The sequence below is a fragment of the Pelmatolapia mariae genome, linkage group LG5, assembly GCF_036321145.2.
Source record: "Pelmatolapia mariae isolate MD_Pm_ZW linkage group LG5, Pm_UMD_F_2, whole genome shotgun sequence".
Lineage (NCBI taxonomy): Eukaryota > Metazoa > Chordata > Actinopteri > Cichliformes > Cichlidae > Pelmatolapia > Pelmatolapia mariae.
This window is the reverse complement of record NC_086231.1, coordinates 30,072,639-30,100,188: the sequence shown is the minus strand read 5'-3', so window position 1 is coordinate 30,100,188 and position 27,550 is coordinate 30,072,639. Positions and strand designations below refer to the sequence as shown.

The following is a 27,550-nucleotide window of genomic DNA, read 5'->3' as shown; positions in this document are numbered from 1 at the left end:
GAGTTAACGCCGACATTTATAGGAACTTTGATGATTGCTAAGGCTCAACATAATTGGCTAAAGGACAGGATTTAAAGCTTTCCTTGCATTCCGATAACAACATACCCTACCCAATAGCTAATACACAGATTACTATCGCATTACCAGACTTGGCAAGGATCATCTCATTACATCCTAGTGTAAGGGCAGTGTGTTTGTGAACCATATAATCTGATCTACAGGGACTTCCAAGAGGTCAGTGCATGCATCTCACCCTCAGTACTCCAGGTTGTGTTGATTTATCTTTTTTTCTGGCACAATTACTTTTCACCAAGAAGGAGTAGTCAGTCTTCTGGGAAAAATTGGCTGGATTAAAGAGAAAAAAGTTTTTCTGTCTCTTCATCCCTTATCTTGCTAACTACTCATCAGATCTACTTTATATTTGGTGGTTAGAGGTCCTTTGAATGAGTCATGGTCTCTTTTTGGGGGTCTTCCCTCTATTGATTGGCAACATTATCAAACCTTTAAGATCAAATTTCTTCCCCTGCCGAGGATATCACATTCCTCTGTGACCTCTTAATTATGTCACCACTTCAGACAGCATAGTTTATATAAACCTCCACTGCAGTGAACACCGCTCTAGAAAAAATATTAAACCACTGACAGGTGAAGTCTATAACACTGATAATCTTGCCAGAAACTTTCTTGAACCATTGGATTTTGGTATTTATGTGGATGTTATTTTTGTTTGCTCCAGAACAAGCAGACCCCCCTCCCCCCAGCACTGGAAGCAGTCTGACCCAGCAGGACAATGTCCAGGAGTAGGTAGTGTCACAAAAACATCTTAGGGTTGGCTTGAGTTACAAAACAAAAAGTTCAAGCTGTTGACCTGGCATCCAAATTCCACAGATCTTAATCGGATGAAGCATCTGCCTGTACTTGACCTATGAGTCAGGACTGTCTTGGTATCCATTCATCCATCCATCCATTGATTTTCCTCCACTTATCCAATTCTAGATTAGGAAGGTGGTGACTGGAGTCTGTCCCAGCTACAATAGGGACAGATCACCAGTCTATCTGTGTATTGTATATATTTTATTTTCTGCCTGTAAACTCCATTTTGGCAGTTTGCATTGAGTGACAAACTTGCAGACTCACTTTTAGAAGCCATGCAGCAAAAACACTTGCTCACCCTACTCGCAAACCTTTACTTTTACTACATAGTAAATGTTTTATACAGCGTGTCAGAAAAAAGCCATTTGCAAGCAGGAAAGAGAACAGAATCTTCAGCTTCAGAGCAGTCAGGTTCTTTGAAATCACAAAAAACAGCACTGTCACGCAAGTGGCTTACATTTTGCTGCACACTTCTTTTCTGTAGTTTTCATCTACATGTAAATATTTACGGTTAGCCGGAAAAGACGAGTGCTGGTGGAGTGTTTTAGAACTATTGCTTTAGGAAAAGTAGAAATAAAACACATCTCACTTCACATCAAAATATATTTAGCTTTAGTTTGGGTTTTTTTTACTTGATCTATAGTCATGCATTTTATTTGCAGTAGCTGTCTTGTGAGGACCACAAATGTCTAAATCAGTGACTGCTAATTAATTTACACTGTTGGTCTGAATATATATCTGTTAATGAGCTGAAATTAAAGTACTGAGCAGCCTTTGACTTGATTAAATGTCGAGATCTAATATTGGAAAATGCAGTAACATATCCCAGCGCACATAAAATATGGGGGCTGGGATTTGTTACTGCACTGTCCAGACCCATGCAGGAAAAAAGTTCGAATTTTCTACTTTCCCACAGTGTCCATGATCATTTGTGTTATGTGCCCCTTTCTAGGTTCACGTGCCTGTTTAGTCTCGTTATTCAGACTAATCCTTAATCACCATGTCTTGTTAAAAGCCACATTCTTCTTAAATTTTTAATGTGAGTTGACATCTTTTAGGACTAGCACACTCAGATCCCCCTTAAACATCTAATTCAACCCATTTACAGTGAAGCTGCATTTGCTTGCACACAAAAAACAATGCTGCTTTGTGTAACAACTGTACTAATGTATTGTGATTTCCCAGAAAATGAGTGCTTGTTTACATGTTGATGCTAGTTCTATTTCCACACAACACATAGATAAGCTGTAAAAGCAGAGCCCGGAGCAGCTTGCTTAGATCTGTCTTCCATCATCTCCTTTCAAAGACCACAAGTTTTTAAACAATCAGAAAAAGCTCATCTTGACAAACTCAAGCCATTGTTGAAGAAACAGGGACATGCTGCAGAGTTGAGTCTGTTTCCAGAGACTGTGGCCGGTTGTCACCACATGATGGCATTTATTGAAAAGAGGGATGCAAAAATGCAAGAAGCGTACTGTCTATTTTTATGACGCAACACTGTCTTGAGATTGCTTGGACTGTGGTACATTTTCATTCATGTGTTTTTAGTTTTCACTATACAAGCACTGCTAGCCCTGCTTGCCCCAACTGAAAGACGCTGGTTGTGTCTTTCAGTTTTAGTTCAGTGGTTGTGTGTGTTGACACTAGATGACTAGGTAATATTAACTAAGCAGGATGGCCCATCAAAAAATAAATAAATCTTCCTCTCGCCCCTGGGGGCGGTCTATCCTATCGGGTCCTCTACCAGAGGCCTGGGAGCTTGACTGTCCTGCGCAGTATCTTAGCTGTTCCTAGGACTGCGATCTTCTGGACAGAGATCTCCAACGTTGTTCCTGGGATCTGCTGGAGCCACCTAGTGCTCCGATTACCACTGGGACCACTGATACCTTCACCCTCCACATCTTCTCGAGCTCTTCTCTGAGCTCTTGGTATTTCTCAAGTTTCTCGTGTTCCTTCTCACTGATGTTGCTGTCATTCAGAACCGCTACATCTATCACTATGGCCATCTTCTTCTATTTGTCTACAACCACTATGTTCGGTTGGAGCCACCATTTTGTCTGTCTGTATCTGGAAGTCCCACTGCTCTGTCATTCTCCACCACCCTCGTGGGCATCTAACATTTTGACCTTGGGACTTCCAGGCCATATTCGGCCTATGTTTGTTTTGGGGTTTGTTTTTTTTTCATTTCCAAACCTATAAGGTGACAATTGATACAGGTGGACAGCTAGTTTTTACTGCTGGTGACAGAGACCTGGCAGACCCTGTGACCCTGTCTTTGTTTGGATAAGTTGACCAAGCATAGCAATTTCACTGACTTCTGGTTGAAACGTCCTTTTGCATAAAAGTCTTTTGTGAAAAATCCCACAGCTTCCGTGATTGACGCTAGCACTTTTCTGACGAATTCATGGTCACAGTTGTTTTTCTAGTCTTATGAAAGACAACATGATGTTAGTTAAACTGTGGTCTGAGAGTCAGAGAGGATCACAAACGAGGGTAAGGTTAAGAACAGATCTACCTAACTGAATAGTCACGTTGCAGTTACATGTGTATCCGATGTCCATCAGTGTCTCAGCCATGCCCACTCCTTCACTGATCATGTCCACTTTCAAAATACCAAGATGGCTGAAGGATATGACTATGGTTCATGGTGCTTATGTGAACTACACTGTTTTATGTTATGTACACCTTTTTGAACAATATAATATTTTGTATTTTGTTTGCATGAGAGTGACCTGAACGAAATAAGTTTAAGACAATAAGACAAAAACATTTCGCTAATAAAAGTGCAAATACATATTAATCACACGCTAAATAGCATAAATAATAAATATAACATTTAAAATGATAACAAAAATACTTTTATATAGCACACTATAATATACTCTCATAGTGTACTTTTTAACAACTTCTAAGTGTTGAAGAAAAACACAGAGCAAGTGAAAACGTGTTTTCAGTCAAGCACAGAGATTCAGTAAAGATTTTGTGTCTGTTTTTTATTTGTATTTTCATTTTGCAGATTATTCCTACTTAAATCATAACATTTTTACATATGATAAAATACATGTACATTCTTTGTAATTTACAGTTCAGAAATCAGCAAGCATTGAAGTGTTGCCTAAGCAGGCCCAACTTTGGAAACTTCAGTCACCGATTGTGTTGTTGAGCTCTCCTCCTCACCTCCTCCCATCCCCATCATCGCTAACATACATGTACGGAACTGCAAGGGAAAAACATATTTGTAGATTAAATCTCCTGTGCAAAGTTATAAAGTATCATAGCTTTTATGCATAAAAAACAGCTCAATTATTTATAGCTTTAGGACCGCAGCTAAGATATGGTACAGCCTATATAAAGTTAAGAAAATAGGTTGGTTAGTAGACTTTTGCACCAAAAACATCTGCAAAGCACGAACATCTTGCCCAAGGACACGTGTGTACACTGGAGTCGCCAGGGACCCAACCACTGACTTGTTGCTCTACCTTCTAACAGAGTCACAGCAAGGGAACTGAGCCACTGACCCCCAGATTACCCCTACCTATAACCCCTTTTATTTACATTCCTTCTAAATGGGACAAACAATTAACCAAACATGTTGTTTAAGTTGGATATAAAAGAGTCACAGTAGTGAGATACACACAAATAAAGTAGAGCATCGATTCAAAGCTCCTGCACATCAGATAACTTTAAAACATGTTGTTTGGTGTATTAAAAACCAGAAGAAGACAACCCATTTGCTTCTAAATAACTTAGTACTTACTCGGCACAGCATGTAACTGACCTGTTTATTAAAGACCACATAGATAACAGGGTTGTAGACTGCTGAAGCCTTTGAGAAACAGGACGGTATAGTCGCCAGTCTAAGATCGAATGACTGCCCACGGTTGTTCACAACCCAAAGAGCAAAGGAGGCATAGGGCAACCAGCACACCAAGAAGCCGAGCACCATGATCACCACCATCCTGGTCACTTCCTTCTCTGCCTTCTGGGTGGAGGCAGACTCAGCTTGGGCCTTGGCTGCCTGTTAATGGGGGATTGATCAGGGTCATGTTGGAAAGGTTACTTTGAATAAAATCATAAGTCATGTGAATAAATAGAATAGTTTACTTTGTACTTTGATCTTGCTGATATTAATAATACTAAGCGTGTCAGTTTGAATGGTAAGTAGATCTGGCCTGTTAGATTTTGGCTTTGATAGGATATAAGACAGCATTTATTTAAGTATACATGTTTCTCAGTCATCAAGAGAATAATTTCAGTAGACCAAAACCATCTCATTTTGTCTCACCATTTTCAGTGTGATGAGCAGCTGGGAGTAGCAGAAGATAATCGTGGTCAAAGGAACAGCAAAGCAGAAGCAGAACAGGAACATCACATAGGACTCATTGTTGTATTTGTTGTTTGTGGTGTACCAGTCTGGTCCACAGGAGCACTGTAGGCCTTCTGGAATATACCTGCAAGGAAAAGTAGAAGCACGTTGATTGTACATTTCTACTTAAATGCACTGTGTTGCCAGCTGATTTTCTGAAGTTTTTGTGTCTGTTGCTTACCTGCTCCATCCGAACAGTGGAGGAGCTGAGGCAAACAATGCAAAAAACCAAGTGAATGCACAGCAGGCTATAGCGTGGTCAGGCTTGAAAGCAAAGTTACCGAGCGGCTTGCAAATCACAAGCCATCGCTCGAAAGCTATCACAGCAAGGGACCACAGGCTTACCATACCTGCAATGACAGGAAAACCCTTTAACTCCCTCTAGAAATCAGCATAAATAAGTCTATTAAAAGGGAGATGGGCTACAACGGATTTTTACGGTGTTGTCTGCAGCCAATGACTTACCACCGAGTGTTACCATGAAACCTTCGATCTTGCATGCTAGCGCACCAAAGATGAAATATCTGAATGAAAAAGAGCAGCAGGCAGTGAAGGAGCCCACACAGGACACAAGAAGGTTTGCTGCTGCCAAGTTCAACAGGATGTAGTTGAGGTGGGATCGAAGTTTCTTGTATTGGATGGTGCATGCAATGGTAAGGGCATTGATAAAAGTGCCAAAAATAAATATGAATAACATGAAAACTGCCATGGCGTAAAAGGTGGCAGTATCCCCCAAGTGGTCCTGTGGAACCAGAAAAGGGCTAAGTGACGTGATGTTGTTTGTGTCCAGGCTGACGGGTATCCAGAAGTCTTCTGGCAGCTCCATATCACGATTACCCCTCATTTTGCTTATTTCGAACAACGTACTCCTGCTGATGTTACGGCTCAAATTAGGTATCGCACACGCTCTGCCAAAGAATAAATTTAAGGAGCAGACATGAACGCTGTGCGTTAAGGAATTCTATCGTCTCTTGTCTTTATTGGCTGTGTGCGTCGTATTGACGTTTATAAAGGGTTTCGTGACACTGATCGCTATAAAGTGGTTAATTGATTATTTAATTGACTAAGTAATTAATTGACTAATTTAATTGACTTCATAGCTTTTCATTTTATTAACTGGTGTTAATGCTTCCGTGGTTTCCAGTTCTGTGTTGCGTGCTGTGATGCTAAATTCTGAGATTTGGTTATTTGGCAGATATCTGAATTAACAAGTAGTTGAATCTGGGAACAAACACAAGCATATTTGGACTTCCAAAAATCTGTGCAAACCTAGATATGCTTTTGGCATCCAAACTTGGTTAAAGAGGTTAATCCCTCTTTCCTAAGGAAGTTCCCTGCTGGTCTTCACCTGCTAATCTGGTTTCCAATCACATTATATTTGATAATCTCTTGTTAAGTGGATTACACCCTATTTTGCATGGGGATTTAACTCAAGCTTTGTGTTACCTCCTTGGCATTTTGCTGCCTTCACTGAGCTTAAGGGAGTGTCTTTGTTGCACTAGCATGCAAGATTGAAGGTTTTATGGTAACACTCTGTGGTACGATTTAAGCTGGCGGGTTAATCGCAGAATTTGCTCATTGTCGTCCCAACGATCCGATACAGAGGAGGATGTGCATAAGCATACTTAATAAATAGAATTATTAAACTAGCTTGCTCAACACTTTCTTATTTCTAACTTTATTTCATTTTAATGGGCAAAAAGGTTATAGACTATTTCATACAGGAAAAACAAAATTGCATAACCTCAGCAATTTGGTGTGTATGTGAATATTAACAAAATACAGCTATGATATGCCCAGCCAGTCAGCAGCAGTTTATAAAAAATCAACCTAATCACATGCATTTCCACTCTAAGCAGGTCCAACTTATGTTGAGGAGTCTTCATCCTTATCTCTGCTCATCCTCAGCATCTTTAATTAGTTTTTTTTTTAACATTGAAAAAAAGATGTTGATAAAAATTTCTATTTCTATAGTTTATTTATATAAGCTGCTGTTTCCTGATGCATTGCAGCTGCTTTAATAAGACATTTTAATTTAAACCTGTTTGTTAGTTTATATTATTTTTGGGATCTTTTAATTATGGAAAGGAACACTAGGGACTTCTACAGACTGCAAGTTTCCAGAATGTGGAGACACGTGATGTCCATGCTGTTCTTTTGTGCTTGCCAAAAATTGGCAGGAGATCCTAAAGACCTGTTTATCAAGGACAACATAGACAATTAGGTTAAAGACTGCAGGGGATCTTGGAAAAGACAGACACCATAGAAGCAAATCTCAAATCAAGAGACTGACGGTGGTTGTTCACAAGTACAAAAGCAAAGCTGGGATGTATCATGTCAGGAAGCCCAGCACAAAGATCAACACCATCCTGGTCACCTTGTTGTTGGGCTTCAGGGTGGACGCAGATCCAGCTTGGGTCTTTGCTGCCTGTCAAGTAAGAAAACAAGATGACTTACATGGCTTCTGCATGTCCAGCAATTCACCCATCTGCTTGTTTCATTACACAAAAATGACCATTGCATAGTATGTACCTGAGTTTGAGAGCTGGCCCTAAGGGACTAGAAAGACACTGAAGTGTGTGATCTTGTCCACATCCACAGCAATGGGGCAATTTTTGTGTTATGTTTAGTGCAGCATCTATTGTAGGTGTGCTGGAGTAAAGGGAGTGGGAATACATTTACAGGCCTGTCAAACATTTAAATACTTAATTAATTCAATATTAAACAATTATTTATTCATTAATTAAGCGACAGCATTAAGAGGGTTGTGGGTTTGAACCTGCATGGGGCCTTCCTCTGTGGAATTGTTCTTACTGTGCATGTGAGGGTTTTCTCAGGAAGTTCACCCCATATAACAAAAACCTATATGACAAGTTAATTAGTAGGTCTTAATTGGAATTTTGTGTAACTTTGATCTTGTCACTCTCTGAAATTGGCAGTCACCCTGTCCAGGCTGTACTCTGCCGCTCACAGTATCAGCTGACTTGACCCCTATGACTGTAACTGGATGTATTGATGGATTTATCCAGAAAAGGAAAAAGCAACTCCTCCAGGAATATCACCAGAAGCAAGAAATATAAAAATGAAAAATTAGAAGCCAATATATGTTTTTAGGGTATGCTCAACATAATGAACATGAAGTAATGCCTATCTACTGACAAACATGTTTCCACAGATAAGCAAACACCTTAGCGAGTGCCAACGCACAAGATGGTTCAATTAGCTCCACTATAGAGGGAAGGACACTGTTTTGGGATCTGCTAATCCAGGTACGAACGCTATTACGACAGCAAATCACATTCAGTCTGATCTTGATTAACCTGCTTTCTGTTAGTATTAGGATGGATGATCTTGACCTTCATTATCGTATCAGGCTCAAGAAAGGATTATCCGATGTGGAGGATGGATCTCTGCAGACGGCAGAGTATGGGCATTTTTTCCACTTCAGAACAAAATACAGCAGGACAGATATAATGTTGATAGTCGCTTCATGACAAGTAGGTGAAGAAAGTGGGGAATATTGTCTTTGTGACTTCTACTGTGGAAATGCACACTCACTGTAAAAAACAACAACAACAAAAAAACGGTGTAATTTAACAGTGTTTTCCTATTAATTCTCCAGGAATTTAAATATATTAAATACCAACAAAATTACAAATATAGACTGTGGACTTACAGGTTAAACCTGTAACTGTGAATGACGATTTCTTTCCACATTGAAACACTATAAAAGAAAGACTTTCACAAATTCAGCTCGATTTCAGAAATATATCATTGTTTTAATACTGTAAATACTGTACATATATGACATTTGATGCAATGAGTGAAAATTAATAGCAAAGGAAGTAAAAGTACAGGTTCTGAAATTTTGCATACATTTGTTTATTATTTAGCAGATATCTTGTGTAATTATGAAGCTTTTACAGTAAAATAATGCTTTAGCTGTTAAAGCTGTACAGTTCCTAAACAGTAACAAGTAAACCCGCAATCTCATTATTGTAAAAGGATATTTGGGCCAACCTTAAATCAGACAACTAATGCCAGAGTTTCACAAAGACTTGACCCAGACTGCTTTCTTTATTTGACAGATGTTGTTGTGAATGTGAATGACACATACAGTACAAGTACATATGAGAATTCTAAGGACTGTCTGCTGTACATGTGTTTATTATAAAGTAGTATACGTATATTTTTAAAAAATAAAATGAATCAAAAATAGGTCATAAACACATTTAGTGTACATGTTGGTGGTTAGCACCCTGCCATCATCTCTGCCCAACCTCCATCCGTGCCTTCAACACAAACACCTCTTATTCCCACCCAGCTCAGCCTGCTCTGGCCTGTGACGGTTCAGTTTTGGCCCTTAAATAATAAAAGCATTGAGAACATTAAAAAAAAGTATTCTACTTTGAAATGGCTCCCTAGACTGCTGTCGTTTCCTTATGAGGCATTTTATTTTGGGCAATGCCATTGTAATGAGCTTCTGCCAGCAATAAAGAATTAATATCAGTCTCCACCAGGTGGCATACAAACCCACCAATCCATCCTCTCGAAATTTAGCGTATGAGAGGTCCAGAATTATTTACCCTAGATGTCTTCTACCCCTAGATTCTTTACTTGGGACAATAACATGAAGTGAGGTAAATAGTTGTCTGTCTCTCTGCGTTTGCCCTGCAACACATTAGTGATCTGTCCAGAGGGTATCCTACCTTTTGCCCAGTGTGAGCTGGATAGGCTTCAGCCCCTGCAACCTTAAATTCAAACCAAAGAAGATGGATGGACTATGGGTGGGTGGATGATGGATGGATATTATTGGCAGGTGATAGACATACATTTAGGCAGTTACCATTCCAAACAGAAGGCACAAAAGTTGCCTGTTAAGAAATAGAATGGATAATTCCTTTGTCCAGACTCTTTCATCTGCAACAAGGTAAACCTAAAAGATGTGTGTTGACTCAAAAGTGATCCTCAGTCCATTGCATTCCAGTCTGAGATTAACTGATTTTTGTATTTCCCCATAAATAATAATAATAAAAAATCTCACCGCCTACCGATGCAGCAAAGGTGCAAATGGTGCATACAAACTCACCAGACTGCAAGAAATGTAGTGGCTGTAATAAAAGTAACTGGGTTTATTCCACCCCAATACCTAAATGAAACCAGCGCCCATGTTTGCATTTTCTGTGTCACTGTTGTAATTTTTCACCAGGTTAACAAGGCTTTGTGTGTGATTAAGAAAGCAATTAAGATAACATCCATTTAGAACAGAGGGTAAATGTAAGCTCAAAAGACCATCAAGGATGTGACGCTGTTCTTGTCACTGTGTTACTGTGTTTGTACACTGGTGTGACCCTCCGTGCAAGTCCCTAAAATGAAGCATTTGGTAGAAAAAAAAGAAAACAAAAACATTTAGGTACATGTTCTGAAGATGCTCAGTGAAGATCTGTGGACTATCCCAGGATGTGTGAACAAAAAACTAAATGATGTGCAATCTGGTGCATGATGTTTTCTTTTTAAATAACAAAATGCATAGAACTCCTACTTTACAACCTTGCTCATCATTTGTGACAACTCTGTGACAAATCAACCCTTTACAAGATTATTTACCTTTAGAATTCCAGAATATAAGTTTATAAAGCCAAACAACCTCACAGATATGGGCACAATATGAATAAGAATGAGTCAGACAGCCTGCTGTAGCGGTGGGAGGAAAAAAATCCCTTCTCAAAATCCCACTGTTATAATCCTTGATCCATGTCACTTGAGTGACATCATGATCTCTTTAGGGTTTGAAAGCTCAGCTCTCCTGCCATTATCTAAGACTCTTAATGAGTGTAAACAATTACTGGCATCTGAGCACCACTGACCTTGCTCAGTCTGCTGTACTCATCCAGGTGAGCACATGTATGAGAAACATGGACAGTATGTCAGTATGTACTACAAAAAATATATATGTGCAGTGTTTTCGTGACCTAATCTGGTTAAAATCTAAACATGACAATAATAATAATGATAATAAAAAAATACAGTGACACTGATCGAGATTTTTCACAATACAGCATGTATAGACATCACTCAGCAAGACGTGAACAAGAGTATTTTTCCAAGTGTTCCGTGATCTCTGCTATTTCCTTTGTTTTCGTTCTTTAGGCAGATTTGACGTAGGTCGTGCTTGGCTTTCTAGGAAGTTTTCATCCTTTTATCTCATCATTATCATCATGACGCCCCTAATGAGTTTCCAATCTGTCTGTTGAGACTTCCGAGGCATAATCCCTTCTCTGCGGCACGCATGAAATGTCCACTGAAATGGCTTTACCATTGTAGTTTCTTTCTTTCTAGTTCTTTCTAAATAAAAACAATCTTGACCAAACACAATATGAGGAATAGTTATTCTTTAGTTTTTCTGCATCAATGGCAATTTTCTTCATTTTAGGTTTGATCAGAAAAACAAAGGGACCTATTTGAGTGTGCAGCTGTAGTTGGACCTTATAGCCTATTTGATGGTCATTTCCAGTGTTGTGCAAAAGTTGTGAATCACCCTTCATTTCTTTATATTCTGATGGGCTTGAAAGTCAATGGTATGACTTTATTTATTCTTCAAAACACTGTGAACTTTCCTAGGCAGGTCTTCTTGTGATTTCTTTAAGAAGTCTTCAGGAATAGTTCTCCAGGCTTCTTGAAGGACATTCAAAGCTTTTCTTTGGATGTTGGCGTCCTTTTGTTCTGTTCAATAATGTTGAGCTCCACACTCTGGGGAGGCCAATCCATGACTCATGGTGTTTCACTGTGTTTTTTCTATCCAGGTATGGTTTTACTACGCTGGCAGTGTGTTTGGGATCATCATCCGTTGCAAATCAAATTCTTTCCAGAGGGTATTGCATAATGGATCAAAATCTGATGGAACATTTCTTTGTTCATAATTAGATCAGTCTTGACAAATCCCCAACACCACTGGCTGAAATACATCCCCAAACTGTGATAGAGCTTTTTTCGTTATGTGTAGACACAACATTGCTTCATTTTTTGAGTTAGGTGCAATTTTTATGCTTGAATAATTGAGAGGTTCGTGTTAAGCGAGTTAACAAACAATCAACTGGCTCCTTGGAAATAAAATACAAGTAAATGGAGGCTGGCTCAAGACAGTCATGTGTTTAAAAGTGGCTTGGTTTTTAATTTGTTTGTTCTTCCTTTCTTTTAAAAAAATGTTCTTTATATGACAGCAGTGAGTTAAACGCATATATAAATCACAAGCACGCAAACCTCCGTCTTTCTGCCTGTTACAAATAAACATGTGTACAGTTTGTTTAATGTTGCACACAGACAGACAAAAGGCACTGAAAAGTCACCTCACCTCATCTTGATGGAGGAAGAAAATCAGTAGTGTAAGTCTGCCATCTAATGGACTAACATAGTGCTGCAACAAAGGGCAGCTACTTTTCATATCATGAAATATGTTTTTTTGTCTATATTATTGGCTTTCTTTAGGAAGAAGGTCAGAGGTCAGGTTCAGGTACTCTGAACCTAAGGTCTTTAAAGGTGCATGTAAGCACCCCACATGCAGCAGAAATAAAGCTGTAGTGTAAAAAGAGACAGATTGAATTACTGCCAACCAACTAATGGATGATAAAGTAGTCTGACAATAATCATTTAAAAAAATGTTTGCGCAGACTTTTTGAAGAAGAAGAAAAAGAAGAAGAAGTCCTGGCCTACTGCTGAGGATAGCTTTGCAGTCCATCAGAACACGCAATGACTGTTTAAGCCACATTAACTTACCATCTTCACAGCAACGAATTCAACCTGCAAAAAGTCAGAATTATGCTAATACTCACTCACCTTTTTCTCTTGCTGGTTACCTGGATAACTGGCACTAGTCTGCCAAACTAAAATGCTTGAACCACACTTATTTCTTTATATTTTGCTTCCAAGTAGCCAGACTTTCTACATCTGGCAGTGACTTTTTTGTCACACTGCCAGCACAGTAAAAGCACACCTGGATAGATAAACACAGAATACAACACTATCAGTTATTGAAGCAGTGTGTGATTATTAAAAGAGAACAAAAGGCAGCCATGGTCCAAAAAAGGAGCTTTGAATGTTCTTCAAGTAGCCTGGAAGTACTATTCCTGAAGGCTACGTAATGAAATGACACGAAAGCTTGCCTAAAAGAGTTAAGGCTGTGTTAAATAATAAAGCTTGTCATCTGAAATATTGACTTTTAAGCTTGGTAGAATTGAAAAAACTTTTTTTGCCTTTAAAAAAAAAGTATTTCCAAAAATACATGTTTCTGTATGGATTTACCATTTTCCTAACAAGATATAAATAAATGAATAGTATCTCAAGACTTTGACAAAGTACTGTGTATATATGTTATGTTTTAAATCTGAGTTGCTCTAAATATGATGTGATCTGTTTTGCAGTATTGGTCATAATGTACAATCATTTCTTTATTTGTTGTCTCAGACCGAAATACTTTTTAACTATATGTTTTATTTCGCTACCTGGAGCGTACATTTTACACTTTAGAACATTCACTTGTCTTTTAGGTTGACATCAAAGAATATGGCTGAACATCCATCCGTCCATCATCCATCCATTGTCTTCCGCTTATCCTATGGCTGAACATATTGATGTCAAAACCAGGGACGCTTTTTTTTTAATGTTGAAGCCATTGTAGTAGAGTATTTGTATCAGTGGAGGGCGCGCTAATGGGGGACGTGGGCGTGTCAACATTAATATGTGCGAGCGCAAAGTCTGTAAATTGTTGCTCGTGCGCTCTTGTCGAGAATTTGTGGGCATATACAAGTAGGTTTAGAGGGGAATAAAATCAGAATTGCATACAAAATTAAAATAAAAGGAGATTCGGTACGGGTGTCGCCATCTTTAGTAAGGGACAATAACCCAACTCCTATAACACAACTTGTTGTAATTCGCACAAAGTCGTAACGTGTTTACTTTAAATCGATTTGCAGTGTTCCTAAAAGTACACTGGTACTTACTGCACGATTCGCACACACAGATTGACAAAAATAAAAAAAATGTATATACCTTTGCCTCCGAAATGGTTTGCAAGTGGGTCCTTGTCGCCATGTTTACTTTGGGTGACGCCAACTCTCTTCCATTTTCCTCCGCCTCTGGTTGTCAAGAAGATGGCAGCTTCCAGGCAGGCATGAGAGGAAATACTTCTTCACAAATCGAATGAATTTGGATTATTGCCGCAAGATTAGAGCACATATCTGTGTTTTTGCAATAACTGCGTCGAAATAAGTGAGTAAAATTCTGAAGCGTCTGTGCCTTTTTCGCTCTGTTGTGTTTTGTTGTAGCAAACCGCCCGGCCATTTTTCTTGTGGGAGCTGTAGACTTAGGCCGATTGTTGAAAAGATGGCTGCTTCCAGAGACGGCATGAAACATAATAACATTGTGTTTATGCTGTTTAACTCAATTTAGCTCAGTTTTAAGACCGTTGCCGAGCTTGCATTTGTATCAGGTAAATTATGCACGACAGAGAAACTTTAAATTGCGTTGAATTTAATTGAGAAATTCGGCAGCGCTTTGACAGATGCCAGCTAACGCCGTTAGCTCGAGCAAATTAGGTTGAGCAACTAGCCGCTAGAGCTAACGGGGTACGGCTAACATGGGAATTTGAATGCCGCGATTGCAACTTTAAATTTTTTGTAAATCTGGGTAAAAGGTCCCATAGTTGTTTGGCCCTTTAGTGCCATAATATTTGCAACTGTTAACACAAACTTTGGATTTTTTATAACGTTGATAATTGCGGTAAAGCGGTTGCAAAGAATGCTAAAGTTGTTAGCTACAATATGGCGACTCCCAGAGAGGCATGAAAATAGCCGACTGTTGCTAACGATTGCAGTAGTGGATAAATTAGTGGTACGACTGTGTGTCGTTTTGTGAACACGGGCTTATAATCACCTGTTGGATTTCTATTCATCCTGCCTTGTTTTTTGTTGATGTAGTGGGTTAGTTGTCATGTATTTTTATTTTTCGTTTGCTTCCGCCATTTTTCCGACGGGCAGTAGCGTTAGCGGGTGTTTGTTTGGTTGCAAGATGGCGGCTTCCATGGATTGAATTCAATGGTTAGAAACAGCTAATAATAAACTTGGATAATGGCTAGATTTACTATGATTCTTCACAGAACTACGACTTCATAACTGCGTAAGAGACCATAAAGCAGAAGTTGCTCGAAAGGTTTTGCACAAATATAGTTTATTGCTGTTGTTGTTTTTTCTTGTCTTTTTTTGACAGTGTTCATTAACCAAAGCTAACCGCTAACTGTAAAGCCTGCTTTAAAGTTAGCTATACTGCACGGTTAGATGCTATTTTTGTATTGCATAGGTTTTATGTAAAGATAACAGAACTATTCAAGCACACATGACTAATGCGTCTTTATTATTTATTTCGGTAGAAGTCATGTCTGCCCCTGGCTCCGCGGTATCTGGGACCACGGCGTCGGTTCTGCAGCCGCGATGGAAACGGGTCCTCGGGTGGTCTGGTCCTGTTCCCCGGCCCAGACATGGACACAGAGCTGTGGCTATAAAGGAGCTTATGGTTGTTTTCGGCGGTGGAAACGAAGGGATTGTGGATGAGCTGCATGTATACAACACCGGTAAGCGCAACTTTGCATAAAGAACTTTATCAGTTGTTTCTGCAGAAAGCATCATTTCTTTACAAATAAAATTCAGATATTTAGAAGGCTAACTACATCTAAAACAGTACAGTTCATTTCAGTATATGTTTATAATGCGCAAAACTAAATAGCCTTGCAGGCCTCAGTAGGCCAAACAGAAGTTAGCCCCCCCTGTCGGAGAAGGATTTTAATACACGTTAAAAAAGGCGGGCTAAAATAAAATGGATGATGCTGGTTGGTTTAAGCATATCCTCTGCCCCAGTTTCCTGCTTATAAACCAATAAGGGCAGGCAGACTCAGCAGTTGTGTTTGTGTTCCCATTCTTTAATGTAGATTTTAAGTTTATGTTTCCAAAAATAAATAGAGGGTTATTTTTTGCTTCTACTTTTAAGCATTTTAAAGCCTTAGTGGGTGTGATAGCATGTCTTTACTTATTAATTACAATTTGCCACAGGAAAGCCTCCAGAAATAACCCCTTTGCTGTTATTGTGTTTTAATTTTTAGCAACAAACCAGTGGTTTATCCCAGCAGTCCGTGGTGATATCCCTCCTGGTTGTGCTGCATATGGTTTTGTCTGTGATGGCACACGGTTGCTGGTATTTGGTGGAATGGTGGAGTATGGAAAGTACAGCAACGATCTTTATGAACTACAGGTAAACCTTTATTGAAAAATAACCCCAGTTTTCGTACTAAGTTTGCTTGTCAGTATAATGAAGGCTTGTAAAGTATTTATAGCAACAAAATATAGCTGGTATCTAAGTCAGATTTTCCAGAGATATTTACAAAGCAATGTTCATATGTAGGCCATCGTACTGCAAAGTCTCTTTATCAGCTGCATGCGAAATTTTCTCTTGTCTGCATCAGAGATGACTGATACAGGAAAAAATTGAGAAAGTTGATTGCAAAGTTATGTTTCACCCCTGTTACAGTTAAAATATTCACTAGAACAGGCAAATTATTACAATTAAATTCAAGGTCACTTGTAAGTTTCATCACTATACGTGTTGCTGAGTGTTCAATGCTCAGCTGTACAGCATTATAGTAAGGTTGTGTCATTGAAACTATGACAACTTGTGAAATGCACACAGGGAAGTGTGTTGCAAAGTTTATGGTTTTATTGGTTGTGCTGGTCTTGAGAAAATACATTAAAGGAGTAATGCAGTGCAGTCAAAGTTCTGCAATGTCTTTATTCTTAAAACTGTAGTAGAAAGGTTACAATTTAGGTTGTTCTGCTCTTCTACTATGTTTGGGTTTGCCAAATTTCATTAACCGATCCTGAGAAGTTCTCAAATGTTTTTACTGTTATGTATTTAAGAGAGTTACATGTTTCTGATTAAAGGATGTAAGGAAGCAGTGTGCCAAAAGTTTTTGTCACCAGATCCCAGGTGGATTTTTAATCATTGGGAAATGGAGTAGATCTGTAAACAAACACTAAATAAATGTGGACTTGATAAGGGGGGGAAAGTATGTAAGGGTTCAGTCACAATTGTGATGCTAAATCTGTCCTTATTTTTATGTTGTCAGAACAAGGAATGTGGTCAGCTTAAGACTTGTTAGTTACAGCTTCTGCTGCCATCCATCGACTGATCGTTTTTTTTCACTGTGGTTTTTGCTACAGGCCAGCAGATGGGAATGGAAAAAATTAAAAGCAAAAAACCCGAAGAATGGCCCCCCTCCTTGCCCTCGTCTTGGCCACAGCTTTTCACTGGTTGGCAACAAATGCTACCTGTTTGGTGGACTCGCCAATGACAGCGAAGACCCAAAAAACAACATTCCCAGGTACAGAGGTTTTCTGAACAGTCGTCAGTGGAGCACTGTTTTGCAGGACTGCATAATATTCTGTTTCAGCCACCGACGTGAGTGTCACTGTGTTTTTATTCATCAGATACCTGAATGATCTGTACACACTCGAGCTTCGTGCAGGTTCCAGTGTGGTTGGATGGGATATTCCGATCACATACGGAGTCCTGCCTCCTCCTCGTGAGAGCCACACTGCTGTGGTATACACAGAGAAGGCAACCAGGAAGTCGCGCTTAATAATCTATGGAGGAATGAGCGGTTGCCGTCTTGGAGATCTATGGACACTTGACATTGGTATGTTTTATAAAGTGTAAATGGAGAAATAACAACACTAAAATTGAAATGCCCTGCCGTCAACCCTCTGAGACACGATGCTATTCACAGAGTATCAGAACAAATGGAACTGAGCATTTCACTGTTAGAGAAGCAATATAGGAAATTGTAAGTTTTCTATACACAAGCTGCCTTATCTATTTGCATTTAAGAATAGATAACCTTTTATTCTTTTTTCTTTTTTTAATCTCCAGATACCCTGACATGGAACAAACCATCAGTAAGCGGCACAGCGCCACTTCCTCGAAGTCTTCACTCTGCTACCACCATCACAAACAAGTGAGATGACTGCTGCACATTTCCAACAGCAAACTTAATTTTCATTTTAGTCATTTTTGAAATTCCCTGTGCTTGTTAAATGGTCTAAGTGCGAATTCATTTCTCTGTGCAGGATGTATGTTTTTGGAGGATGGGTACCTTTGGTGATGGATGATGTCAAAGTGGCCACACACGAAAAAGAGTGGAAATGCACAAACACTCTTGCATGCTTGAACCTCGGTTTGTCTATCTCTGTTTTTATTGGAATCGTATTTTTTTGTTTGTTTTTTAATTGCAAATGTGCAGTGCCACTCTTAACGTTTGTGTAATTCTTCGTTAGACACCATGTGTTGGGAAACAGTGTTGATGGATACTCTTGAAGACAACATCCCCAGGGCCCGTGCTGGTCACTGTGCTGTGGCTATCAATTCCAGGCTTTATGTATGGAGTGGCCGTGACGGTTATCGTAAAGCTTGGAACAACCAAGTCTGTTGTAAAGATCTGTGGTACCTGGAAACAGGTAGGTGTGCTGTAACATGAGTGCTGTTGGAGACAACAGCTCGTTATTAGATAGTATTGAAAATTCTGCTCCCCCCCCCTCCCCCCAGAGCGACCGCACGCCCCTGCCAGGGTGCAGTTAGTCCGTGCCAACACAAACTCTCTGGAGGTGAGTTGGGGTGCAGTCTCCACAGCTGACACATACTTGCTGCAGCTGCAGAAGTATGACATTCCTGCAACTCCAGCTGCAGCCTCCCCAGCTATGAGCGCAACCCCATCGCAGCCCCTTAACTCTCCAAAGAGCCCAGTGCCAGCTGCTGCAGCACCGTCGGCTCAGAGCTTACCACAGACAGGTATTACAATTTTGCATTGTTGTTACCACACCAGGAAGCTCAGCAACTGCAACAACCCAAATTCTACAAGGAGTGAATAATTTGGTTCATTTGTTTTACAGCAGTTTTAAAGGTTGCAGCTCAGCAGTCTGCAACAGGCGCATCTGTTGTCACAGTTCGTCCCAGCCAGCCGGGGAAATCCCCCGTCACTGTGACATCCCTTCCTCCAGGTGTTCGAATGGTAGTTCCAGCCCAGACCACCCAGGGATCGGTATGAGCAGTTTCATACAATTGTGTTCTTTCGCTGTGAACTGCACTGCCAGATCAACAAATAATGTCAACATTTTTTTCTTTTTAACTTTTAGCCAATTGGAAGTAGCCCTCAGATGAGTGGCATGGCAGCTTTAGCTGCTGCTGCAGCAGCAACCCAGAAGATCCCGCCCTCTTCGGCAGGAACTGTCCTCAATGTTCCTGCAGGTGCTACCATTCTCAAAACAGTGGCAGTTTCTCCCAGCACAACCACAGTGAAAGTGGCTTCTCCAGTCATGGTACACATTGCAGTAAACACTCTCATTTCCAACATTATGCTCGTCCTATCACAAGCCATTTGTGATAATAAATTTGTGCTTGTAGGTCAGTAACCCGGCCACCCGGATGTTGAAGACTGCCGCTGCCCAAGTGGGCACAGCAACTGCATCGTCTCCCACCACTACCACCAGACCCATCATCACTGTGCACAAGTCTGGTGCAGTCACAGTGGCCCAGCAGGCCCAGGTGGTGACCACTGTGGTGGGAGGAGTCACCAAGACCATCACCCTGGTCAAGAGCCCCCTGACCATGGGCAGCAGTGGCACTCTGGTAAGAAAACATGGATTCTTTAGCATAATGTAATACTGCAACTCTATTTGAGAGCACCCTTTGGTGCTTTCACAGGCATGCTTTAAACCATGGATTCTGTAAAATGCTTCCTCGCACTCTGCATCTTTCTATCGATTGGTCACTCAATGGTGGCGTCTTTTTGAACCAGTAGGGAGAGTGTAAAAGTTGGCCTACAGTGACTGTTGGAAAAAACAGGGAGCATGATGTCAGTGATCTGCATGACTGTCGGTCAGTTAGGGCTAGAATGATTCTAGAGCCACAAGTTTAGTGGTCGAGCATCCGGCTGACCTCCCCGTACTATCCGATGTTTTCTGGTGACTCATGAATTTGAGTCTCTCTCCTATGTCGGCAGATCTCCAACCTTGGCAAGATGATGTCTGTGGTACAAACCAAGCCAGTGCAGACATCAGCTGTCACAGGCCAGGCTTCCACTAACCCTCTCACACAGATCATACAGGTCAGCTATCTGCATGAGTGCAGGAAAAAACAGGAGGTAGCTTAAAACTCCTGAGACAGGCACCACGTGTCTTTCCCTGAATAGTTTGCATAACATGCACCTTTATTTCCAGACGAAGGGTCCACTCCCAGCTGGCACAATCCTGAAGCTGGTGACCTCTGCAGATGGCAAACCCACAACCATCATCACCACCTCCCAGGCTGGAGGCACAGGAAACAAGCCCACTATCCTCAACATCAGCGGAGTCTCTCCTACTACCACTAAGCAGGGTACCACCATCATTAAGACTATCCCCATGTCAGCCATCATGACCCAGCCTGGAGCTACAGGTCTGTTCTCATTCAAGTTTGCACACTTTTTGGCATTTGCTGTGTAAATTAACCTTTAGGTTAAGGATTAGTGATTGATCAGTGATTATATTCCTGCTTGTGTTTGTCCTTGCAGGTGTAACAAGCAGTGCAGGTATGAAAACGCCCATTACAATCCTTACCACAAAGGTGATGACCACAGGAACTCCTGGGAAAATCATCACTGCGGTGCCCAAACTTGCCACTGCAGCTGGCCAGCAGGGACTGACACAGGTAAATTGTCCCTTTTTTTCTCAGCAGTGTTTGTACATATTGTGTTTGTTGTGCTGCCTGTTTATCCTAAATCTTCTGTTTCTAGGTGGTTTTGAAGGGTGCTCCCGGGCAACCTGGCACTATTTTACGCACTGTTCCCATGAGCACAGTGGGTGGCGTTCGTCTGGTTACACCAGTGACTGTGTCTGCTGTTAAGCCGACTGTCACAACTCTGGTTGTCAAGGGGACTACAGGTACGAAAAAATTACTAAGTAATGATTATGTAAATTAACAGTTTTGTTTCTCTGGTTTCATTTTTCAAACCACACTTCTTCCAGGTGTCACCACTCTCGGCACAGTCACTGGTACCGTTTCTACTAGCTTGGCGGGAGGCACAGTTGATAGTTCAACTGCCTCTCTCGTTACTCCCATCACCACACTGGGAACCATTGCTACCCTGTCCAGCCAGGTCATCAACCCAACTGCCATTACAGTTTCAGCTGCTCAGACTAGCCTGACTTCTTCCTCCGCACTGCCCTCTTCTACTATGACAGTGCAGGTAATACCCAGCAGCTCCACTTTGTAATATTTGTATTTTAGTCATTAGGTTTTGAAGCTCTTGCAGTAGCATGTGTCATAAGCTTTAAGTAGTATATCACAACATGCTGAAAAAGACCATATGTGAAGATGTTGCCACCTCTTCTTGTAAACACAGACTAATGGAGAGCTGCTCCTCAGAAATTTTCAGACAGTCAATGAAGTTCTTCTGTTTTAGACCATGTATAACATACTATTTGCCTTAGAGCTGACATCTTTTTCCTCTCAGCAGAACCAGCCCACCCAGGTGACTCTGATCACAACTCCCAGTGGTGTTGAGGCTCAGCCAGTACAAGATCTACCAGTATCCATCCTGGCTTCACCAACCTCTGAGCAACCCAGTTCCACTGAGGCTGGAGCTGCTGGAGAGAGCTCTGGGACTGTCACTCTGGTCTGCTCTAATCCGCCCTGTGAGACCCACGAAACGGGAACTACGAACACAGCCACCACTTCGTCTGCAACAATTGGTGCAGGACAGGTCTGCTCTAACCCACCTTGTGAGACCCACGAAACCGGAACCACCAACACAGCCACCACTTCGTCTGCAACAATTGGAGCAGGGCAGGTCTGCTCTAACCCACCATGTGAAACCCATGAAACAGGAACCACCAACACGGCCACCACTTCCTCAGCTACAATCGGTGCAGGACAGGTCTGCTCGAATCCGCCCTGCGAGACCCATGAGACCGGAACTACCAACACAGCCACAACTGCTTCTTCAAACATGTCTGCGCTACGCGTGTGCTCCAACCCACCATGTGAGACCCATGAAACCGGAACAACGAACACGGCTACCACAGCAACGTCGAACATGGGAGGAGTGCAGCAGGTGTGCTCCAACCCGCCCTGTGAGACCCATGTGACGGGCACCACCAATTCCGCCACACAAGCTTCATCTAGCATGAATGCAAACCAGACAGACACAGTGCAGAGCGTGTGCTCTAATCCACCCTGCGAAACCCATGAGACGGGGACCACCAATTCTCCGTCCACAGCCACCTCCAGCATGGGAGGAGACCAGACCAGCACAACAACAGCCCTGGTCCAGAGGGTTTGCTCCAACCCTCCCTGTGAAACACACGAGACAGGGACCACCAACACAGCCACAACTGCCACTTGTAGCATGGAGACAGGTGAAGGCACTGGTATGTAAACATACTGTGTACATTTTACCTGAATAATCTTATTTCTTTTCTTTTTTTTTATAATTAACAGCAAGTTAGGTTTCCGTACACCGTGTGGCGACTCTCAATCTTTTTCTTTTTTTAATTACACTGATATTAATATTTAATATCAGTGACATATATAATATTTAATATTTCTTAAAATAACATCTAGATCTCACATGACGGATGATTATGTTTTTCTCTAAGCAGTAAAAGTAGTTTGTTTAGAAATCAGCTATGTTACTATGTCTCATTAGCAACCCAGCAGACAGAAGAAGGAGCAGAAGGTACCAGCAGCACAGAAGAGGCATCCACCACAGCAACAACTGGCACCACCCAGGGCAGGGCTATCACTACTGTCACCCAGTCTACACCAGCCCCTGGACCCTCTGTGCCTGTAAGAATACCACATCATTCCTGTCAAAATAAGATCCTTTTCTAAAAACCATCCAGTATGACTAGGTGATCTTGGTAAAATTAATCTTAGTAGATGTCCATGTTGGGGCTGCATTTCTGAATTTGATATGCTGTACAGACAAAAGTACCAGGCCACCTACACATTACACTTAAAGGATCTGCTTGACCATGGAAACTGAAGTTGTGAAACTCCCGGTGCACAGTACTTGTGCTGATGAGAAAGCCAGAGCAAGTTTATAATCCTGTAGGTATTGAGTCAGCAGAGTGTTGGCGTCCTATTACAGTACTGCGCTGAATATCTACGAGCTCTTTAGAACAAAACATTCAGAAATGTTTGTAAAGGCAGACTGTATTGGTAGGTGCCAGAATTTAAACACCGGTGGCCATGGGACTGAAAACACGTGACTTCGCAGATTAAGAAGTGTGGCCTAATACTTTTGTCAATATGTGTGTACGAATATGTAAGAAGAATGTCATTTTCAGAGTTTCTTTCTCATTGTGGGGTATGATTTCTTTGTTTCCCTCTAGTCGATCTCATCCATCACAGAGGGAGTAAGCACTGCAGCTAGCTCCACAGAGGAACCCATGCAGACTGATGAGCCAGCATCAGCAGAAGCTGCACCTGTTGAGGAAGGAACCGCAGCAATGGAGACGCAAGCAGAGGTGAATAAAGTATGAAGGCAAAAAAGTCTGTTTGGCCTTTGATTTTGAAATTCTTTGCAGTCATGCATTTTCCATGTGTTTTTTGATGGAACTGCTTTAATGTGTTCCCCAGGGAGAAGCAGCAGCAGCGACAGCCTTGAACCTTCCTTCAGAGCTGATGTCTGAGGGCCAGGGAGCCACACTAATGGTGACGGGGCTGTCGGACGAGGAACTGGCTGTCACTGCAGCAGCAGAGGCGGCTGCACAAGCAGCAGCCACAGAAGAAGCCCAGGCCCTCGCTATCCAGGCTGTCCTCCAGGCAGCTCAGCAAGCCGTAATGAGTGAGTAGAATCAAAGCTTTTTGTTCACAGACTTTCGAATTTTGAACCATAGCATAGCCTAAGATCAAGGGCTGGCTGTAGTTAACAGGACACTTGTCAGTAAAACTATTTCTCTAGATGTGAAACTCCTGAATTCTCTGTGATCTTGCAATTCATAAAAAATGTATAACTTACAGATGAAGGCGATGCTGCTGGAGAGAACCAGCAACCCACCAACATCCCCATCATGCTGACCCAGCAAGATCTTGCAGCACTGGTCCAACAGCAGCAACAGTTGCAGGAGGCTCAGGCCGCAGCTCAGCAGGCCACGGTGGACACAAGCTTGCCCACCGAGGGTCTTGCTCCTGCCGACAGCCTCAATGATCCGTCTGTTGAGAGCAATGGGCACAACGAAATGGCCGCTGCAGTCACAAGTGCTGTGGCTTCTCTCCTGCCACGCACCACAGCTGAGAGTATGTTTGTTTTTGTTTGTTTTTTTTATAGTTACTTTGGATGTTACTGTTTGTTACAGCAGACTGATTATTTTTGTATTGCTCTTGACATTCCACAGCGCTTGCGCCATCAAGTACGTTTGCACCCTCTGTATCTGTGGCAAGTCCAGCTAAACTTCAAGCAGCAGCCACTCTAGCAGAGGTGGCCAATGGCATTGAGGGAGAGGTGAGTCATTTTGGTGCTGCTGCACTTCTGATTATGTCAGTTGAGGTGAAGAGAGGAAAGGAGGAATTTGTTGACCGTTTTTGTTCCCATGCAGAAGCAAGCCCCTCAGCCAGCTCCAGTGAAGCCTGTTGTGAAAAAGGAGAACCAGTGGTTTGATGTTGGGATTGTTAAAGTGACAAATATGGTTGTCACTCACTACTATGTGCCAGGAGATGATTCTCAAGGAGATGTAAGTTTTCTCAGGGAGCCTTTTCTTGTTCAGAATGATATCGATGTGCATTACAAGAGTCCATCTTTATCTAATCAACTACTTGTATTTATGTGTTTGGTAGGATGACTCTGGCATTATACCAGACTACAGCCAGATGAAGAAAATGGAGCTGCAGCCTGGAACAGCTTACAAGTTCCGTGTTGCTGGAATCAACGCCTGCGGTCGTGGAGCTTTCTCTGAGATTTCGGCTTTCAAGACTTGCCTACCAGGCTTCCCGGGGGCACCTTGTGCCATCAAAATCAGCAAGGTAAACAAACCCTGTTGCATTGTAGATTTTACTTACAGGTGTGCCATACGTGATCACATGAGCCATGGTTTTGGGACCGAGTAGCATCTTTTCACTGTATCCCCCCCAGAGCCCAGATGGTGCCCACCTAACCTGGGAGCCACCCTCGGTGACGTCAGGAAAGATCATTGAGTACTCTGTGTACCTGGCCATCCAGAGCAACCAAACAGCTGAAGCCAAGGCTTCCACCCCAGCCCAGCTAGCCTTCATGCGTGTGTATTGTGGACCCAACCCATCTTGCTTGGTTCAGTCGTCCAGCCTCTCTAACGCACACATCGACTACACCACCAAGCCAGCGATCATCTTCCGCATTGCCGCCCGTAACGAGAAGGGCTATGGTCCTGCCACACAAGTCCGATGGCTGCAAGGTGAGTTCACAAATTAGTTCTTTAAAATATTAAAAATACTTAATTACTGAGGCTGCTATTGATGGATTGAATCTCTCCACTTTAATACCCTGTAGAATCTGGCAAAGATGCCTCCTCTGCAAAACCGGCCCCCAAAAGACCAGGCACCTCTCCTGATACGTAAGTACAGTATTCATGTTTCATATCGTGCACACAGGAACATTTCATTGATGAATAAAACATCCAGCACTTATTCTGGTTTTGTGTGTTCTCCTGCAGTAAGTCTACTGGTCCAAAGAAAGCAAGGACAGACCAGTGAGGTTGCCTGGAGATCCCTCCCAGTCTTTTCTTTTGGTCTTTTTTTTTTTTTTACCCCACTCGCTGTCTTTTTATCAGGAAGACTGACCTTCACCCTTTCTCCTCTTCATCCTCATCCTAATCTCATCCTCCATCCACTTCCCCAATGTCTCAGACCAAGACGGCAATGGAGGCAGAACAACCATATGAAGCCGAGACGAAAGTTGATCTGAGAGATGTTTCTGTAGATAAAACCCTCCTTCCTCCTCGTTCTGTTGGTCGTACTATTTTTAGAGCAACACAAACCTAGAAGCACATTATCTTTTTCAGTCACATCCCCTTCCATCCTTTTAACACCTATTTTTGACTTATTTCAATAGTTGGAACAGTATAGAGAAGCATTTACATCTTTCACAAACTGGGAGCCAGCCTGAGCGCAATGTTACCCTTTTTCTTTTTTTTTCTCCTGTGTTTTTGGGGAATTCTGGGGGGGATGTAGAGAGAGACTACATGAAATGATGTACAGTGTTGAAAAAGGCTGTGGAAGCATTAGTATAGATGAGAGGAAAAAAAATCGGTATGGAATCAAATAAAGCACTTGTCCTCTGTGAAGGAGGACTCTTTTTTTTTTTTTTAATTATTATTATTATTTTGCTCAAAACTAATTTGCTTCATTGAGAACCAAGTCTGTACAGTCATCGTACTGGACTCCAGTCTCCTGGTAATGTCATCACTGTGCGCTTTTTACCCCAAGATGAGGACTGGTGGCCAACATGTTGGAAGAATGGCAAAAGGAAGAGATTTGTAGAGAACGAATGACAGACTTTGCTAGGACTGAGACTTGCAGCACACATGGAATAAAAAAAAATCTTCCCAAAAAATTAGCAAGCAATGACGCAGAAGATCTTTTGTGTAGTTTATTTTTGTATTTTTAAGCTTTTTTTTCCTTCTGTGTGTATGTGTATGTCGTGTGCATTTTTAAGAGAAAAAAATACATCAATTTTTTTTAACTGTTGTTCATCCCAATAATTTGTGTTCATGGGAAGATGTTGTGGCTAATGTTGAGGTTGCCACTCTATTTTAAAAAAAAGAAATCTTCAGTTGGTTGTATGTTCTTGTTAACAGATGGCAATGAAAGTGAGAAAGACTTTTTGTATTTGTTCCAAGTAGAAACTGCAGAGGTTATAGGACTGAAGGGAACTTTTGATGTGGACCCAGGGAGAGGAGTTTTTACTTTGTTTACTACTCAATACTTGTGTTGCTTCATTTGCCAAACATGGAATTCACAAGGGGGAGGAGGGGGGCGGGGCTTAGAAAAGACCAACATCAGATCTTTTCCATCCTTTCCCCTCCCCCTCCTTGATATCCCGATCAGTTGTCCTATGCTTTTTATGCTTATGAATGTGATGTCCTCACGTCTAAGTTTTAGAATGGCAAATTATCAGTAGAATTATTTTCCCTTCCCCTATTTGATGTATGTAAATCCATTTAATAAATCTTTTGTTCCTTTCCACGGCTCTGTATTCCAGAC

At 41.5% G+C, this 27,550-nt stretch overlaps 2 protein-coding genes across 4 annotated transcripts; one reads left to right on the top strand and one right to left on the bottom strand.

The window, feature by feature from the left end:
* Positions 1 to 3,845: 3,845 nt before the first annotated feature.
* LOC134628080 (blue-sensitive opsin-like) lies at positions 3,846 to 6,231 on the bottom strand. Its single transcript, XM_063474712.1, has 5 exons — positions 5,705 to 6,231; positions 5,421 to 5,589; positions 5,159 to 5,324; positions 4,652 to 4,891; positions 3,846 to 4,090 (listed from the first exon to the last, which is right to left on the bottom strand). Exons 1-5 carry the CDS (start codon positions 6,081 to 6,083, stop codon positions 3,989 to 3,991), a joined length of 1,056 nt encoding a protein of 351 aa, XP_063330782.1. The 5' UTR covers positions 6,084 to 6,231; the 3' UTR covers positions 3,846 to 3,988.
* Positions 6,232 to 14,369: 8,138 nt separating this feature from the next.
* hcfc1a (host cell factor C1a) lies at positions 14,370 to 27,532 on the top strand. Of its 3 annotated transcripts, none has more exons than XM_063474709.1 (28): positions 14,370 to 14,503; positions 15,660 to 15,860; positions 16,386 to 16,534; positions 17,500 to 17,660; positions 17,767 to 17,975; positions 18,209 to 18,293; positions 18,406 to 18,512; positions 18,613 to 18,792; positions 18,881 to 19,123; positions 19,225 to 19,373; positions 19,468 to 19,650; positions 19,736 to 19,960; positions 20,334 to 20,438; positions 20,551 to 20,767; positions 20,883 to 21,019; positions 21,105 to 21,252; positions 21,337 to 21,557; positions 21,828 to 22,740; positions 23,019 to 23,158; positions 23,707 to 23,841; positions 23,954 to 24,161; positions 24,338 to 24,613; positions 24,712 to 24,818; positions 24,913 to 25,047; positions 25,151 to 25,336; positions 25,446 to 25,743; positions 25,839 to 25,902; positions 26,002 to 27,532. In XM_063474709.1, the coding sequence occupies exons 2-28, from the start codon at positions 15,665 to 15,667 to the stop codon at positions 26,039 to 26,041; spliced, it is 5,217 nt and encodes a 1,738-aa protein (XP_063330779.1). In that variant the 5' UTR covers positions 14,370 to 14,503; positions 15,660 to 15,664; the 3' UTR covers positions 26,042 to 27,532. The 3 variants fall into 3 exon arrangements, with proteins under 3 accessions (XP_063330779.1, XP_063330778.1, XP_063330780.1); XM_063474708.1 differs by having other exon boundaries at positions 21,825 to 22,740; XM_063474710.1 differs by lacking the exon at positions 20,334 to 20,438 and having other exon boundaries at positions 21,825 to 22,740.
* The last annotated feature ends 18 nt before the right edge of the window (positions 27,533 to 27,550 follow it).